The following is a 19,675-nucleotide window of genomic DNA, read 5'->3' as shown; positions in this document are numbered from 1 at the left end:
AATATTTCACACCATCCAGTATTCTCAGAGTCCTGTATTTTGCATTATTAGTGTTGTGGTTTAGCCCAGCTAGCAACTAAATGCCACACAGCTGCTCGCTAACCTTCCTCCACCCCCAGGGAGTGGGAAGAGAATTAAAAGGGAAAAGGGAAGGAGATTAATAGTAATAAATTGTATATATATATAAAATAATATACACAAACAAGTGATGCACAATGTAACTGCTCACCACCGGTGACCGGTGGTGACCGGCACCCGTCCCATCCTGGCAGATGATCCTGAAACAGATAAGTCTGCAATCCCAGGGGTGGAGGGAGGGGGCGGGGGGCAGGAGCGGGTAGAGAGAGAGAGAGACCACTCTCAGAGAGCCATTGGTAGAGCAAGAGCACTTCTTCCTGGTCAGCCCTCATCTATGTCCTGGGCATGTTGTTGCGTGATATGGAATACTCCATTGGCCAATTTAGCCCTTGATCTTAAGTCCAAGTTCAAATCTTTAGGGGAGTTGTGGACTCGTTGTCCCGGCTATGCTCCCCCCCATCCTGTTGTGCTCCTGCACTCTGGCAAAAATTGAGAAGCTGAAAAGTCCTTGAGGTCTCAGCACCAACTATAAACATCGGTGCACTGTCAACATTATTTTCGTAACAGATCCCAGACTAAAACCAAAACATGGAGCTCTTCTAGCTGCTAAAAAGAAAAACTAACTCGGTCCCAGTCAAAACCAGGACAATGAGCTAGTATCTTTGCAGACATACTTTAGTCACTTAAAATCTGCTTGGACTTTCATACATAGTAGGTACGCGGAAATCGACTGCGTTTTAGCATTGAAATCTGTCTCTCCCCTATATTTGCCAGACGGGGGTTTTATTGTCTTTGAAATATGCACTTGAGCTATTGCATAATGAAATAAATAAGCCCTTTATAATAAATTAAACTTGCACTATGTTGAGGCCACATATGTGTTTTATTTTAAATTATGCTGTAGGCAAGCACTTTCCTCTTAGCTTATTCCAGTCATTCCCCTCTGCTTGTTTCCTCTTGGCTAGTTCCAGGCTTGGGGTTATGGGCTGGAATGTTACGGATACTTTCAGAGCATTTGCTGAATTTTTTCCATTCATCTGTTTGCAAATAGAGGCAAATTTAAAAGCCTTGGAAAACCTTTTGAAATTACTCCAAGAGTCTGGGTTATACAGAAGTCAGGGCAAGATAAGGGGGAGCAATGATAGGTTATGTAAACTTCTCATTAGAGCTGTCAAAAAATGTGATCAGGACATGTAATTTCTCAGTGTCTGGTGTCTCCACGTACCATGTGTCACTGTGGGCTACCGAAACACTGGTCTTGACTTCTGACTCCATTTTTCTAGAGAGCTCTTGTTCAAGAACTGTATATAAACCATAAATAAGCTTAAGATGTTTTAATTTGCATGTTCAAGTGCATTCATGTCCAGTGATAAGAAAATGTGCTTTTGAAATAAAATATCGGCACAAATTCTAAGACAACTCAGGTGTAGCATAATACCCACCAACTGATGATCTTCATTTGATATGTTATTAAACTTTTAGAAAAAAAAAAAGTTTATATTCTCTCTAGGTCATTGGGAGTTTGCTTTTGTCTAAAACGTTCCTCTCTAAGAGGAAGAACCACTGTCAAAAGAGTAAGAAAATGTGCAGTGTAACCACAGAGTTCATCTGGATATTGCCAGGTTGATAAGTGTTGCGTGTGGAGGTAGCACAGTAAAGGAGTGGGCATTCTAAGGAGAAGTGAAATGCTGGAGTCAAGTGTGTTTCAGAGCAGGTTTAAACAGCAGGGTGGTATTACCAGCATGGTGCACTTTTTAGATATTCTGTCTCGTTCTAAACTTAGGGCTTGTTTTATATGGTCTGATTTGTGTCGATCGAAGGCCTGTACTGTATTTACAGTTTCCGAGATAGTAAGCCTCCAGGAGAAGCTTAAGGCTCAGTCCAAGTCAGGGAAGTGAAGAACTACTATGAAAAACAGGCTGCATTGATGGCTGTGTCTTGGGTAAGTAGACGATGGTAGAACGAAAGAAAAAAAAATAGTGGGGAATGGAAGATAGGTGATGATGAAGAAGTGGAGTAGCAGAGGAGTGCAGGTGTAGCTGGTCATCAGAGCAATGACATGAAATAGTATTTTCAGCACTGGCTCTATCTTCAGCGCAGCAGCATTTACAATAATTTGAATGCGGTGTTCAATAGTAAATTTATTAGGTTTCTCACTGTTTTGACAGTTAACTGCTTGCTGATTTTTCCTGTTGGCAAGGCCAAGAATTTAATGGATATTAAAAAAGTGCACACTTACAGAATCATAGAATCATAGAATGGTTAGGGTTGGAAGGGACCTCAAAGATCATCTAGTTCCAACCGCCCTGCCATGGGCAGGGACACCCTCCACTACACCAGGTTGCTCAAAGCCTCATCCAGCCTGGCCTTGAACACTTTCAGGGATGGGGCAGCCACATCTTCTCTGGGCAACCTGTTCCAGTGCCTCACCACCCTCAGAGTCAAAAATTTCTTCCTTATCTCTAATCTAAATCTCCCCTCTTTCAATTTAAATCCATTTCCCCTTGTCCTATCACTGCATGCCCTTGTAAAAAGTCCCTCTCCAGCTTTCCTGTAGGCCCCTTTAAGTACTGGAAAGCTGCAATAAGATCACCCCAGAGCCTTCTCTTCTCCAGGCTGAACAGCCCCAACTGCCTCAGCCTGTCTTCACAGCAGAGGTGCTCCAGCCCTCAGATCATCTTCATGGCCCTCCTCTGGACCCGCTCCAGCAGCTCCATGCCCTTCTTGTGTTGGAAACTCCAGAGCTGAACGCAGTATTCCAGGTGGGGTCTCACGAGAGCAGAGCAGAGGGGCAGAATCACCTCCCTCGACCTGCTGGCCACGCTGCTTTTGATACAGCCCAGGATACGGTTGGCTTTCTGGGCTGCCAGCACACATTGCCGGCTCATGTTGAGCTTCTCATCCACCAGCACTCCCAAGTCCTTTTCCTAAGGGCTGCTCTCAATCCATTCTCCACCCAGCCTGTACTTGTGCTTGGGATTGCCCCGACCCACGTGCAGAACCTTGCACTTGGCCTTGTTGAACTTCATGAGGTTCTCACAGGCCCATCTCTCCAGCCTGTCAAGGTCCCTCTGGATGGCATCCCTTCCCTCCAGCGTGTCCACCACACCACACAGCTTGGTGTCATCTGCAAACTTGCCAAGGGTGCACTCGATCCCACTGTCCATGTCACATGTCACACGTTATGTATATGGGTGTTTGGAAAATCCACAGGATCCTTGGTGTAGAAAACAGAGTGCAAATGTATGTCTCCAGGTGGCACCAAAGACAATTACTGTCCAGCATTTGGCAGCTGGTTCTGGTTATGGCGGATTGGTTGTGGGGAATTCATGTGTGTTTTATGAAAGCACCTGATGACAGGTGCAGTGAGAGGTGTTAGACTGCACAGACTCATCGTTTCGTACAGCAAAGCTCACGTTCCAAGCAGCATTTCCAAATAGCTAGTATGCTTGGGCTGGTTTAATTATTTCCATGCCTACAGTTATAACCTTGACTCTCTAGGTGGCAACACACGTACACAGTAAACTACTGTGAACCTGGGAGATGTTTTGGCTCTGCTCTTATTATGAACTGCTACTGAGAATTTGAGCAGTGACATCATGAATGTTAATCATTTCCGTACCGTGATACATAAATAAAGGCAGATCAAGTCACAAGTTCCTCGTTATAAGGTGACACAAGGTCTTCAGTGTAATTGGAGTGAAAACGTTTTGTCAAGAACTTTTGGTTCACCTCTTGTTTCTCACTTCACCACTTCCCCCCCAAAATAGCGCTACCAATTTAACACATGGAAATTTGTTTTCACTACTTCTTGCACTGTTTCCGTTAGTTACAACTGGAAAGCAAGCTTTATCTGATTGTGTGTTGGATGGAAACCTCGCCTGGTGGTTGAAGGCTACTTGAAACATACTCATTGAATTTGGGGAAGAAAAAGGTAAGTGCTAATTTGTAAGAAACTAACTCATGAAGTGGTGTTTAGATGTTGGTATATAGGTAACAATGTATTTGGAGTGTATGAGATAGGGTTTTTCAAGTAGTCTTACTAAAAGAATGCATATTTAAAATTTCTATTTCAAACTTTATATTAGAGAATTTGATGTTGATAGAGCAAACTATTTTAACTATTGATATTTCATTTGTAAGCAAACTCATGAGTTACTAATAAGTATGCTTTAAACAAACACTCTGGGTGAAAAAAGCAGCGTTCATGACTTCTTAGTCACTTCTAAGGACTTAAAAGTTTGTTCTTCTCTTAAAGCTATGCACATAACTTTTTCACTACTGAAGGAAAAAACCAGTTTTCTTACTACTCATATGTTACCATTCCCAGGGCAAAAAAATTGTGAAAGGAGGATGGAGGCAAAGTCAATTTTTGTTTGTAATTTTATTTTGCTTTTAAGAATTATTGTGGTGGATGGTAGTTTTCCTGGTTTTGTTTTGTCTTCTTTTATAACAGTGAATTTTTGAAAGAAGGGATATGGACTGGCTAAACATTACATTTTTTCCCCGTTTTCTTATATGAATACCCGGGGTTCATGTTTGGATTGGAATACGATGAAATAAGTGGCTTACCAAGTATAAGACTGAGAAAAGTAAACAAAAATAGTATTGTACTATTTTCAATGAAGTGTAAGCCAGAGGAAGGTTTTCTCATGCAGAGCTGTGAATTGAAATGAGCTCTATTCACTGCGTCTTGCACAGGTGAATTTTCTAACTTCCTTCATTTGAACAGTGCATAGTGTTTTTCTAATTAAATTGGAACATAATAATTAATTCCGTTGGATCTACCCGAAGTATCAAACGTCCTCTCTCTGAAGCCTCATGCTCTATAGTGGATGTTTCCTTCCGATGCTTCAACTTGTAGAATATGAAATTTGCTTTCAGTTTCATTTACTTCCTGGCATTTTAAAAGCCTAATTTTGCTTCTGATTGCATAGAAAGCAATTACAATTTGACGTAAAGTAGGCTACCAAAATCCTATGGTTTCATGACTGTCAGTTGTAAACTGCAATACTTTTTCATCAAATAATCACAGAATCTTGTATCTGTGTATTCCATAATAGTTGTTTTTTCTACTTGTACCAATTTTAGGAATTGGAGAAACCTGTGATTGAAAAGAGGAAAACCTGTTTCAGACAAACTTCTGTATTTACAAATGTGTAAAGTGCAAATACAGAGACACCAGAGACAGCTTTTAATTGTATAAATTAAAGCCATAAAAATAATTCTAAAATATGATTGTGAAATGCAGTAGAATATGAGAGGGAAAGGCATGGCTAAGAAGCAAAAAATGTGTATACTTCAGACGTGAACAGTAATATCAAACCTGGAGTGTAAATACCAAAACGCCTTCATTTCTATGGCACAACAAGGCTTTGGGGAAAAATTGTGATGTTTTCGATGCCCAGTGTGATGGTTTTTTTTCCTGAAGAGTCCATGCATACAATGCACATATGCCCAAAGTGCTTTAAGGACACAGCTCGGTCAGTAGTGCCGGTTTGAGTCAAACAAACAGGTACTGAGAGTGCCTACTTGCGTACTTGTTTTCGTGCCAGCAAGTAGTATGAAAGGTAGAATGGGCTCCCCACTTTCTTTCTTCCCGGTTATTCTGAGCTGTGAGACAGATGCTGGTACCCGCGTTTCAGTGCGTTCCTTTCTCCCCCGTTTATGCCGTGCAGTTTATCTGTGAATATCCTAGATTTGACACTGCTAACTACTCCAACCTCAAATTGGTTTGGGATTTCTCTGTTATCTTTGTTAGGGTCGTCTTGAATTTTTGTGAGGCCAGAATTGCTAATTTATGAAGACCAATCACGTCAATAATGAGTTCAGCAATCAAAACACTCAAATTCCTTAGACTACATTGTGTGGCAATTGCCAGTGTCTATCATTGATGTTAGAGAGTGATGAAAGTGCATTATTAGATTTTCCTTTTCAGTAAGGAAAATTAGAAAGACTTTGCCTTCTAAATGTAGGATTTCAAAGGTCTCTCTCTTTCAGTGGTACTGTTTTACTACAGGTTGGAGTAGTGGAATTTGATTTTTTGAGATGTACTTTCTGACTTAACAGTTCTCTAAACGCAGGGTACTCATGCCTATAGAAGATTTGTGCTGTCAAGACAGCTCACAGTATAGAGCAGAAACTCTGTTAGCATTTACAAGAACAAATTTTTTAACAAGTTTCAAGTAGTCAAGGAAACAACAGTATTTTTTAGTGTGTTTTCTTAGAAAAAAAACAAAGGTCTATCTGGTCATGTAATATATTTTAAAAAAATAATCAATTATACCACTTTGAGCCGAGAATGCAACAAAACTCATTTCCTCTTCCAGACTGGTCAGTTTTTCCTCAGAAAGAAAAGCACATAAGGTGTTTTCATATGAGGTAACTATTTAAGAGAATGATTTCAGTTACCAGTAACGATTTCTGTGATGTTAGAAACAACCCTTTAAAAACACAATATAGCAATTGACAAACACATTAACATAAAAATTAATGTAAAGGCTAAGGCACTGGGTCATAGCAGAAGAAAATTGTTTTAGAAAGGGATGATTGGCCCAGAGAAGTCCAAAACAAACTTCTTAATTTGCTAAATAGAAGTAAGCTTGAATTTGCTTTGCTTTCTTCTTAGAAATCTAAGTACCTAAAGGTGAAACTTGGGCAGCCAGCAATGAACAGCCAAGTTAATCAGTTTGAAGCTTCATGATGTGGCGTGTTTCCATCACGTAGTATGTGCTAGCTCCTCAAAACAGCCTGAAAGAAACCAGAATCGTAACAGACCCCTGCCTAACTGACACTGGCATCCCAGTATTTTTACATGGATCTTCTGCCTGCCCCTCTCAGTGGGGAGTCGTCAAAGGGACGCCCTGGAGACCAGATCCAGCTCATACGGTGAATCCATATGGTCACTCACCTCTTGTGCTGTGGCCTTGCCGTCAGGCTGTGCTCGATGTGGAGCCCTTGCCAAAACCCCACAATCGCTGGGACAGCCTGTGAAACCCAGCAGCCAAGTGTTGTGGGCTCTGCTGCACAGCAGTCAGCAATTATATCTCAAAGGCACAGTGTCATGTGGACATGGACGTGCTTTCTGCTGCCTCCAGCCTTTGGAAGACTGGCCTGGGGCAATACTGTTCTCCATGAATCAGCCCATCTTCTTACACGGGATGGTCTGGCATCGCTTTAAGTCTTCTGCATGTTCCACTCTGAGAGAGTGTGTACTCGGTGCACTTGACTGACACCCCTAATAAGCATCTTCAGGTTTTCTTCTTGCCTTCAGCTGTGGGTCACGAAAGGACAGGCTGCCCCCTTCCGTTGTGAAGCACAGTGTTCCCAGTACATTCATAGCTGTTTAACGTGTAATTTTTAGGTAAATAGATTTAGGTTAGTTCAAAATAAAGAGGTCATGTGGATAAGGTTGTTTTTTCGCAGTCTCAAGAGGAAGTTTTTTCTTCATCACCTTTCCTCTAAAGCTTGAAGCATTTGCTTTGGCATGTCTTTGAATGTGAGTAGTAACACAAACCTCCATCCTCCCAGTCCTACCTTCTGTATAGTCCCTGTGAGACATTGTGAGACATTGTATCTGGTATGAAAAAAGGTGGGAAAGAAAAGAACATGTATTTGAGAATTGATTTGAATTGCGGATTTGAAAGCTCTGGGGTCACATCACTAAAGAATCCAAGTGACTGTCATTTGACCCTGGCAAGGGAGCTGAAAAGTCAGAGTTCACATCTTTCAGGAGTACTTTGAAAGATGACATGTTTGAAAAATCTATTAACTAGTCTGAGAGATAGAAGGAATGATAGAGCAAACCGAACAGAGGTAGTTTCCCCTGAGGCTATTCTACAAACTCCTTAAAAGTTCTTATTCTTAGAAGCAGGGATTATGTTAATGTTAAAGAAAGGCTCCTCAGAAATGTAAAAAAAAATTAAGATGTTACTCTTCAACTACACATATCATCTGAGAAGTCCTCTAATACTGAGCTAAGCACAGCAACTGAAGTAATTATCGATCCTGCATCTTCCTCGTGCTCGTCTCCATGACTGTCACCCTACAAAAGTACATTGTGCCTCTCCATCATTGTGAAGGGCTTCTCAAGAGATGGAGACTGCTGCATCTTAAAGCTGCTGAACACACCCCTACACTGAGGCCTCTTAGGCTTTCTTCACTCATTTTCCTACCTCTGTTAAGCAAATGGAGTAGGAAGAGACCAATGACACCATCTGAAATGTTATTTCTCCATTACGGACAGTGACATCCTGCCTTAGGAAGCAGTATGATGGTTTCCATGGTACTATCACTAAAAGCACAGAAGGTATTCACGATTGTAACGAGACTAAACTGTACCATCACATTTTGTTCTCTGGGTCTGCGCTGACTTCAAAGGTATTTATAGAATGCATGTCAGGAGAATTGATGGTTGGGTATTTGTGACTGTGACCAAGCTGACAAAACCTACCCCACTACATTCCTGGCAAATTACAGACTAATAAAAACTTTTTAAAAGCCAACTTTTCTCATAGAATAAATTCTGCAGACAGTCCTATTGACTTTGAATAATTCTTCACGCAAATACAATGTCTGAACTATCTTGAAAGATTTTGGGACATGTTCAGATACCAGTAACTACTTGTTGCAACCACTGAATAATCCGATTTTAAAAAACACCATAAGAACACGTGGCATCCTGGCTGTGTATAATTCAATATTCAAGACTGTCCTCATTCTTGCCTTCTGTTGAGGCACGTCTGTCATGTGAACCAGTCCCTGATGGACATTTATATGCCTGCCTGGGTTCTGTCAACCTTAAATTTAATCAAAAAGTCAGTTTATTCGTGATGAGGGCAGTCATGTTCTCCTTTGTGGAAAGGCATTTGTTGGCGGATCAGTGTCTAACACCAGTGTGCAGTGGGTGGCAGGAGGGAAGATCTACTACAATCAGACCTGGAATAATCATTGCATATTTGCATACTGTGAAATAAGCAATAAAACATGACTTAAACTCACTCCAGGAGGTTGCCTCTACACACTGTATGTTAAAGGGAAGACCAAGACAGAAGATTCTGTTCCGTTGTAGTCCAGAATCTGCATGGTAAAACAAGATGTAAGTTTTGTGCTATAAAGAAGAAAAATCTTCCACACTGCCTTTCCACTGCATGCTAAAGCAGTAGCTGAAACAGTCATCATCTGATGAGTATGTGTTCAATGTATCTGCCTCCAGCCTTCAGTGTTGGACTAACTTACGAGACTTCTTTATTTATGTTGGAAGATAAAGGTAAATAAGCCTAGTGGCAGGCTGGTTTGTTGGTACTGATATGGGGTTGGGGGAGAAATGTAGCAGCAGTCTTTACCAGTTTCATTCCTTGCTCCTCTCTTTGCTGCTTCATCAGTTCTTGAAGACCTGCTAGGGCAGTAAGTCAAAGGTAAAAGTTTCTAGATAGTCTTACGAAACTCGGTGTCTTCAGTGTGTTTGGAGATGATGAAGCAATGAAACTGGGAGTTCCCTTTAAAGCAGATTAGTGCGTAAGATGTAAATTAGTTTTGGCTTTTTCATTCCAAAATCCAGACACTCCTTTAGTAGATCCTGCCTGATTAAACACAGTTAATGGAAAAAACTGAGGTGTGATCTAACAGAATGTAGTGAATAGAATGGGTATCCGGATGCTTATGCCTTTACAGACACCCTGTGGAACCATGGAAACAAAGCCATTCCTGTTTTGGTAAAAATTTCTGTGAAGCGTATTATCCTTGTTTAACATTGTTTTTTGGTAGGAGATTTTCGGACTTCAGAAATAATGGAAAGTTAATGCATGAATTATTGCAGTCATATTTTGACATGTCTGCGTTTCACTTATTTAGGACATGAAAGGCACTCGGAGGTGTGAAGTGTTGTTCCTAACAGGCATCCGAGAATCGAGCTGGCCGCACTGCTGTTGACGTGACAGCTTCAACACTAGGAATACAAAACTTAACAAAAAAAGAAGCATAAAGGATGGACAAGCAAGATAGCGCTGATCTTAAGGTAAGTCTGTAGAAATAGGGTTGATATTCTGCAGCAGGGCTGCAGGAGAAAACATCTCAGTGGTTCTGATTTCTAGAGATAACAGGATAAAGAGTATGATAGTTACGCGGATCTCAAACTACTAAAATGTCTGTTATAAAACACCACATGTTTTCACATCAGTGAAGTGCTGGGGAATTGGGTGTGAGAATTTGTGGCACAAAAATTGGTTTGTAGTGCTTTGCAGAATAGATTTTTAGGTCTTCACATTAGATTAAAAATGGTGAGTCTTGAATATCTCGTGTCTGAAAGAAGATGCACAACTTAGAAATGGCAGAAATTTGGAATTAAGAAGATGCTTGTAGGAATATGTACACCTAGCTATGTCCCAGTCAAAGTCTAGAGCATCTGCATGTGCTGGGATATATACGTTTCAGGTTTCTTGGAGGGTTCAGATTCATGTGAAGAGTGGGCCTGGTAATAGTGACTTACATATCCTATTAAAAGAACATTTCTGTATTTCAGTTATAAACATGGGTGAAACAAGCAAATTGAGCTGCGTTTCCATGCTGACTCAGGATGACTTGTTTGAGAAGATTTAATTGAAAATAGTATCTTAAAAGGTGTGACTAAGAAAAGAGTGAACGTGCTGTTCATCACCTACTAAAATTTCTAGTGGTGCATTCTGTGACTGGAAGCTGTAACACTTTTTTAAGGCCTACTGTGTAAGAAGTGCAATGTAGGAAGTCTAAAGACAAAATAGAAGCAGTGTAAGAAGCAGAAACTTCTGCATGGCAGGGGGCAGGAAGCAAGTTTTCTTATCCTCCTGGTCTTTGTTTCCAAGAAACTACTGCCAAGTTCGACAGCTAATGTTTCAAAAGGCCCTGAGGCTTGCCCCAGAGCTGAGCAGGCTTTTCTGCGCTGGTTTTCGGGGTGCTGCTGAGCCTGGGTGCTTGACCTGACCATGGGATTACCTCCTCCCTGGTGCTGTCAGTGGCTCTGCTTGCAGGCTCCAAGGAAGAAGATGAGACTTGGGCAGGAAAATTAGACATGGAGAGACCGGAAAATGGGGGAAACATCTAAAAAGAGTGAGTAGATGGGAAACACAGATACAATGCAGAGGGAGGTGGACATTGGAGCTGACAGTCAATACAGTGGCATAACTGAAACCAACAAAAGAAACATTAGGCAAAAAGCAGATGAGAGGGCACGGCAGAGAAACCAAAGAACTGGAGGCTGGGACTGATTGTAGGAAGAGGGTAAGTTTGAGACCAAAGAAAATGGAGACTGAAAGAAAAATGAGGTTTGATAGACAAGTTGGAGGAAATACGGAAGATGGGAAACAAAATGAAACTCAGAATAAAGGGAGAAGGGCTTGTGTCTGCTAGTTAGTCCACAGTAGGTACTACCAGCTGTAATTGCTGCAGGTGCTTGTTTTGGTCCGATGACTGTGGTCCTCAGTACGTTCAAGGCTCCAACCCTGCAGGAGACAACGATGACTGCTGAAAAGGTGTTGAGGTTCCTCCTTTGAGTTTTCTTTGTCAGTGTGGAAAAAGTGATAAACAAGGTATGTGAAGAAGAACAGGATGATCAAGAACCTGAGTATTTGGAAGTTTGGGTTTATATCCAAATTTCATCACTTTATGAAAATTTTCATTAATACAGTAGTCACATACAGGTTTTCTTGTACACAGTTTGAGGTGTTCATTGTCATGAGCTGTAATCCACTTACTGTTTCTTTGTCACCTTTTGCTTGTCAATAATGTATGGATTACATATCATTCAAGTCTGCATAATTCAAGAGAGAATTGCTGGTATCCTCTCGGAACTTCTTGTGAGGTTTATCATGAGTGCTGTGACCTTCACTTACATCATGGATTTATTTTCACAATACCCCGAAAAATGACCAGGGAAAAACCTCAGGCTTTAGAGGGGCAGCTGAGATGCGGACAACCTCGAGCCAAAAACCGTGTGCCGAGTTTGGGATACTTGTGATCCGGTTTCTCGGCACGATGAGGAACTTGGCCGGGTCGAAGTACAACGCTGCTGGGCCCGGGCGGGAGCGTGTCCGCGCGGGATGCGGAGCGGGCGTTCACCCGGATTTCGGAGCTCCCCGGGAGAGCGGCCGCGGAGGGACAACCGGTACCCGGCTGTCCCGCACAGGAAGACCTGGCCTGCTGCCTTGAGACAGCGTGCCACCTTCCAATATTGGGGGAAAAAAAAAAAAAACAACGAGCGAATAAATAACCAAAAAGCCGGGGGTAAAGGACGGCGCCCCGGGAGCCGCCGCGCCCCGCGGAGGCACCGCCCGCCCGCCCGCTCCGCCGCGGCGGCACAAGGGTCGCCGGCGCCGGCGGGCATGGCGGCCTGGCGGGACCTGCTGCTCTCGCAGCTGGGCTCCGTCTGCCGCGGCGGCCCGGACTGGCGGGGGGGCGGCTGGCGGCACCCGCCCCGCGAGCGCTGCGCGGCGGCCGAGGACCGGCGCCCGCGGGTGCCCCCGCGCCGGGGCGGCCGCGAACCCGCCACCCCGAAGGTGAGGGCGGTACCGGCGGGGCCGGGGGGCGCACGGGTCTCGCTGCTCCCCGTCCCGGGACGGGCGGCGATATCCGCCGCGGAGGGCGGCGGCCCGGGGAGCAGAAGCTGTTCGGGCCGGTCGTCTTCGTCTGCGGGCCGAAGTCCCCTCGGCTGAGGGAGCGCGGCGTGGCCGTGATGGGGCGGCCAGCCCACCGGAGAACGGCGCCTGGATAAGCTCTTTTTCCAGCGGTACACACCGCGCTGGCCGTGTCGCGAGCGGCATTTCGAGCACGTCTGTAAACGGCATCAGACTTCACCTGATGTTCGGGCAACTTGGGGAGAGAACAGACCTGTTGGACTGATGGCCGCAGGCTGCAGGGGCTGTTTTGCCAAAGGTTTAACGTTCTTGTGTCGGTGCCGATTACCCCCCTGTCCTTCTGCAGATGTGGACTTGAGTGATTTTGTACGTGAGCATCTGCTTGTATTCTAGTCGCTGTGAAAGGCTTCCAGCACAAGGGATTGCCCGCGCTACCAGCGGGACATGGCACGGTGATTTTGTCGTAGTGCCATGTGAATGCCATGAGGTTATATGTAACAGCAGTTGTATCTAGCATGTAAGAAGAATGCCTCTGGCTCTAGTAAATTTTCACTTCTTTTTACCACGATGGCGACTGAAGCCTTTTTTTTTTTAGAAAAATTAAAGATGAAATGTGTGTGATTGAGATGGAGTTTTAAGAACACAGCTCTGCTACTATAGATAAAATTGTGAGACTGGATGGTATTTCACACAAATCATGCAGTAGCAACATATCTAATATATCCGTTTCTGATATACTTGCTGATACAAGAAATATGTTTACAGTGGAATATTCTTTGTGAGTATTTCTATTTATGAATATAATTTTCAAAGTACGCACTATCTGCTTGTGCTCTAAGAAAAAAACGAGCTAGTGTTTTAGACCACGAACACCTGAAGGTAAACCACAAACTGCTTTTCTCGGTACCAAAACAGAGTGGCCAGTTTTTAGAGATTTAGTGTATTTCGGACCTTCCAGGTGAATCACAGTCTTATGTATAAAAGTAGGCTCATACTGGTATGAGGCTAAAAGGAATTTAAGGAAGCATCATCTGTTTTTTTTGTTGTTTTTTTTTTTTTTTTTAATGAAAAATATGCTCTGGAGTTGTGAAATCGGTTTACAGACTTTTCTGTGAGAAGTTTATATTATACTGTAACAACCTTATTTAAAGTAGTAACGGGCGTATATAGTATTATTAAAAAACATGATAAGCAGCAAATAGGTTAGGTTATGTTTGAACCTAAGTTTCCTTAATCGTTTTGTGGCTTGATAAGGGACAAAGACTGAAGCTTTCGCGCTTGTTACAAGGTCAGAGGCACTGAATGTGCTGAAGTATGTTATTCCTGGAAGTAACCAGCATGAGGAAGAAAATGTAGGAATCGTACAGAACCATGCCAGAGAAAGACATTTCTGTCTGAGCTCTGCCTTCACTTTTTTTAGTGTTGTAGGGACAGGGAGGAGATAAGATGATTGCTGTCTTATTTTTTTTTCTTCCTTCTCGTGACCACCGAAGTGGAAGGCAAAAAGTCATATGGTAGTTTTAAAAGAGCAGAAGGTAGGCAAGTTTAAAATTTCTACAGCTCATAAAGGAAATGAGGTCTCAGCAGAGATCTGTCTGTCCATGCATGCACACGATTGTGCAGTGCGCTCAGTACTCCGCTCTGGGCCGCAGGTAATGTTTTCGAAAACAACATCTAAACGATTCATGTGCCCAGGTCCCAGTTTTCAAAAATGTTGTTGGGACCTGTCAAACTTTGTGTACCTCGCAGCCACTTTGTTTGTGGAAAACCTCAGAGGCTGGGCACCTGCAGCATGTCACTTCACTGTCACCCCAAGGAGTTCTTGTTTGCCGGTCCATAACCACAGTGGCAGGTGCCCAGAGATAACACAGGTTTTAATGGTCATGGGGCCAGAATTGTCCTCAATTTGTAGTATTGTCTTTAAAGTGGTGTTGCAGTATGGGATAGCGTGTCGGGGAAAGGCTGCCGCAGTAAGAAGAAGAGGCCAATCATGTTACTATAAGCACAACTCTGAACATGACTGGTGTTACAAATAGGATGGCAGAGACCATGCTGGACTGCCATATCCCATCTACAGTGCCTATCAGCATGGATCTGATCTGGTTACATCTGCCGAACCCAAACAAAACCTTCCTAGGAGAAAAATCTATATGAACTGTGTACAATACTTTTCCTACTTCTTTCCTAAATAAGTCACTCCTTCATCCTGCCTTCTCATAGCGCAGTTAACTTGACTTTATTTTTCCCTTAGTAACAGCATTTCAGCTGAAGAAGTGGGTCTTCCCATGTGACTCCCAACAAGCCAATCTACCAGGCTATCTGGGTAGGTTGCAGGTCCAAGCTGGGTAATCCAGTTTTTTGAGACCTGCACTGATGAGTTTGAAACTCCTCATCCAGTTCAAAGCTGACGTGGCCGTGATTTAGCAAGTTTTGATCTTCCCTTAGTGTTGTTTTCAGACTGTCTCCATCAACTGTTGTGTAAAGCTTCCCTGATTCTCGTAATATGTAAATGTATTTCCATGTAACGTGCATAATAGGTGAGCACTTGTGATCCTCTCTGTATGCTTTGAATTCGATTTCTTTTACTTTACGTTCTCATTTCAGTTTTTGAGAGCTGGTTGTACCTTCTCCTGCCAGTCCTAAAAGAAAAGAGACCCCTTTGAGGGGCCATAGCTCCAAGTAAAATGCTTAAGCCTCAAGAAAGGCAGGATTTATTTAAGTCTTCATCCTTTCAGTGGGGCTGGTGTTGCTTTGTCTCTCTGCTCGAGTGCAATTGCTGGTACGTGCTGTTCTGAGTTGTCCAGTTCCCTCTGTCCATTGTACAGGGACAGAAGGTGGTATCTAAAACCAGTTTCTGGGGTATCTTGCTGTTCTTTTCACCAGGACAGAAGCTGGGCGCTGTTGTGCTGCATGTTGATAAATGCAAGTTAGAAAAAGGGTTTTTAAAAGCTGGTATGGCATCTTGTTGTCACTATTTCCAAGTCAAATGTCCTTGGGTTGCTAATGAAATTAATGCTTCTGTGTTTTCCTAATTATTAAGTCTCGGTGATGAGAATTGAGTTCAGCCCTCTTCAGCATTTTCCGTAACAATGAAACTGCACAGGAGCTGTGACAGGGCAGACACGTGACTCACAGCCTTTGGTGGTTTCCAGTATACTGGTCTGGAACTCGGTAAACAGCGATGGCTGTGCCTTGGTGCCAGCCCCGTGGTGTCAAAACATAACATGTTTTCATTATAAAAGTGGTTTCCTAGGTGCCGTGTAGTGCTGATGATTACGCAGATGTGATGAGGGGCTCGGGGACATCTGCAAAGGGGTGCTAGCCTGTTGTGGCTGTAGTGTCAGCTGGGTTAGGTGCATTGCCGAGGTCAGACTGCGGATATAAAATTTTTACCAGCCTGGCTGGGGTGGGACGATCCCAGTTTGATCACAGCCCTACTGCTATAATCTGCTGCATTTGTTTACATTTTATTGGCGCAATTTAACCCCAAAGAGGAGTAGTCGAGCTTCTACTAGTACATCCCAAGCGCTTATGAAATACTTCCGTCCCTCCACCCGCCGGCTCGCTGGCATTTTGGAAAGGCTGGACGGCGGTGCCGTGCACCCTCAGCCCTCTCTGCAGGCTCGCCCTGTCCCTGCTCTTTGCAGCGCCCTGCTTGCCCGGGCTCCGGCCCTTCCCTCACCCCTCGTACCAGCACGGCTGATGAGACCGTCTGAACGCGGATGCGGCTGGGCAGCTTGGTGAGCCGGGAGTGCTTTGGGAGGCTGAGTGGGCTTTGGGGTTGCCAATTGGGGGAGAGGAGTTGGCAGCGGGGTGGAGCAGAGACCTTGTAGGTGGCAGGGGAGCGTCCCTGGGAGCGCAGCCTGGTGTGGTGGGGTCCAGGAGTCGCAGCCCGGCTCGGTGCTGTGAGAGCGATGGTGATGGCTGCTGGGTCGTCCCGTCCAGCCCAGCATAAACATCACCTGTAGCTGCTCCTCTCTGGCCGGGTCCCTTTGGGTGCTGCTGCTGCTGCAATCTCCAGTGCAAAAAAACGCGTCGCAGAGTGTGTCTTGGCGCAGGAGGCTGACGGCATGGAAGAACCCGCGTGAGAGCCAAAGGGTGTCTTGAGATGGCGTCTGTGGCAATGGGGCAGGAGGATGCTTCTGCCTCTGCCGTCCCTGTGACTGCCCCCGGGCCGGGGCTGGCTCTTCCTCCAGCTGGGTCCAGGCAGCAGTTAATGATTCTGCAGCATTCAATGCGTTAATGCTGTGGCTCACATTTAAAAGCAAGGCAGGACCGCAAGGGAATGCTTTTTTTTTCCCCCAAAGTGTTGGGGTGGGCAGAGCTGAGGAGAGCGGTGAGCCGTGGCCAGGTGGGAAAGGCAGAGGTGCCTTCAGACCATGCCTTCAGCCTCCTCGGAAATTATCTGAGCCGTGCTCCCCTTCCCTTTGGAAAAAACGGTATTTCAGTCCTATAACAGCCTGCCTATCTTGCAGTGTGTGTGAGGGCTGCTGTATGCAGCTGTCAAGCCCGTGAGGACTTTATTACTGTATGAGAGAAGCAATGGAGCAAAAAGAGCAGTGCTGGTGGGAGTGACAGTGAACGGTCGTGTGGCTCCAGAGGTGAGCTGTGTGAGTCGCTCACATCCTTTAAACTTCACAGTATTACAGTTGAATACAGTTTGCTATCAAGATGTCACTTACTGGGGCCCTTCGTGCTTCCCCCAGCTGAATTTTGCAAACTGTGTTTGTTTTCCACTTCAGATACTTTAGACATGTCCCATCTTCAGAGAGTCACCTCTCTAGTACATATTAATGGCTGCTGCGTTCTGAAAATATAAAACAAACAAAAGAAAGCTCTGAAATTTACCAGGTAATTTTCTTCTCTTCTTCCTCCTGGTTTAAACCAGGAAGAGCTTTGTGCTGTATAGTTTTGGATCCTTTGTTGCAGGAATGTGTTTGTAACAGCAGTGAGTGGTTGACCTCTGCAATCGCTCAGTGCCAGGTAGGTGAGACCCAGTTTCAAAAATAGCACGTTGATTACCTCTTTGCTCACATCAAGTGCTGAACAAAGAAGTGCCACTGGCTTCCATTGATCCCAGAGTGGAAATCTGAGCAAGACTTGAAGCATCGTATTGACCCTCTGAGTTTGACACTTGAAACATCATAATCTTGTGGCTGCCTGTATTTTCACTTCTTTAAAATGACTTGCAACAAGATCATTTCTAAGGTGACATGTAACTTGCCTTGAATTTCTAGGATTTTCTGATTATATTGTATTAGTTAATAAAGGAAGATTTTATTTGGGATATGAATGGTACTACTGACTTCCAAAATATTGTCAATGAGACAGGCAAGAGTGTTCATTAAAGAAACTCTGCAACTTTTGTCTCAGAAATAGACACAGTAAAATAAGACCATTCTTATATTTAAGAATTTATAATAATTTGCAAATCTAGTTTGGATTAATTTGCTGTTTCTTGCTCTATTACTGGTGCCTGCTCTTGTTTGCCTACAGTTTTCTGTGTCTTTTCTAATTTTAGTCTGCAATTTGGACGGTTTTCCATGAACTAAAATCTTTAGAACACGTCTTTCTGTATCTTTATGTATGACTAGCTCATTCAGTAATTCACATTTTACACTGATCATTGAATTGGCTTTTTAAGAGGAGATAGTTTACAGTATTATATTATGTTCTAATGCTGGCAGTGTAAGACAAATGTCAGCTTTTGGCAAGGTAGCTTCCATCAGCATTAAGCACAGATTTTTTTATTGCCTGTATGGGCCATAGTTATGAAGCAGCCAGATCCAGAGTTTCTCAACAGTCGCCGTCCTTCTAGAACAGTGGGTTTTGTAGTGGCCTATTTTAGGCAGAAGGCTGAATTATGTTTCATGTCACAGAGACTTTTCATCATTTCCAGTTTAGAAATGGACCAGGAAACCTGTTTTTAAGTAATTTGCAGATGTCCAGTGCCAATATAGGATTTTCAGCAATGCTTTTGGGGCCCATTTCAAGGATAGGGCTGAGGAAAATAAATTGTGATTTGCAATTTCTTGTGTTCAGCTCGTTTGCAAAAGCCCAGGCTGTTGGCAGAAATGTTAAGGTGAGGGCCTCTGTGGCCGTCTTCCCCTTCTGGTCCAGTGCCATGGGCTGTGCAGGGGGCAGGAGGGTCTGCTCGGACCCTCCAGCTGCAAACCAGGGGTCCCTCCATGAGCACCTGCACCCTTAGCTGGGTGTGCTCTTGGGGCAGTGCTGTTTGATGTGTTTTTCCAAAACATTACATTTTCAGGGATAGCAGAAAGGCCTAATTGATTATTTAATAAACTTTAAAAAGTAATGAATTAACTAAAGGCCTAGTCTTTCAGACTGAGCTAAGCTTTCCCTCATTTGGCTACCTCTGTGCTCCAGGGGTTGAGCTGGAGCTTCTTTGACAAGGAGAGAATTTTGTATTTAGTAGTTCCTGCGTTTTGTTGTCATGACCCCACTGCTATTTGCATTTGAAAACATTATTCCAATTGTATTGCATGGTCTACTCTGAGATCAGAAGCAACACGTTGGAAAGCCCATTACAGTCCAAGGGATTTTCTTTTATTGGCTATGTTTGGGATCATAAGATTTGAAACATTTTTACGAGCCTTCGATATAAGGCCCCAGTCCAGAAAAGCACTTAGACATATATACTTAGCTTTTAAGTGCAGTTGATTAAGTGAAAGGAAATGCCAGAGCATGCTGCTGGTTGAAGACTGAATTTATATATTTCTGAGAAGCTGACATGCTCCATTTATTGCAAGGAAAATAGTCTAAAATCTCTCTTCAGTCTGACTGAAGATTTTTAACAAATTATGTACAGAGTCCTGAACACGAGGGCAAAGGAGTAGGTAATAAAAAGCAAAAGATGCTAGTTAGTAACAGATGTGCTGCTATACTGTAGTGATGGAGGTGAGGGGAACTGCAGCATGTCTGTGTTGCAAAGCCAGGCTGCTGTTGTCCTCTGACAGCATAGCCTGAACACA

At 43.7% G+C, this 19,675-nt stretch overlaps 1 protein-coding gene across 1 annotated transcript in view; it reads left to right on the top strand.

The window, feature by feature from the left end:
- Positions 1-12,431: 12,431 nt before the first annotated feature.
- TRPM6 (transient receptor potential cation channel subfamily M member 6) overlaps positions 12,432-19,675 on the top strand; it is an 89,103-nt gene continuing 81,859 nt past the window's right edge. The window contains exon 1 of the mRNA XM_086629490.1: positions 12,432-12,605. Coding sequence (XP_086485616.1) covers positions 12,432-12,605 — 174 coding nt within the window. The remainder of the gene's footprint in view (positions 12,606-19,675) is intronic.

The sequence above is a fragment of the Tauraco erythrolophus genome, chromosome Z (assembly GCF_009769465.1).
Source record: "Tauraco erythrolophus isolate bTauEry1 chromosome Z, bTauEry1.pri, whole genome shotgun sequence".
NCBI lineage: Eukaryota > Metazoa > Chordata > Aves > Musophagiformes > Musophagidae > Tauraco > Tauraco erythrolophus.
Note: the sequence above shows the minus strand (reverse complement) of the source record. Positions and strands in the feature narration are given on the sequence as shown.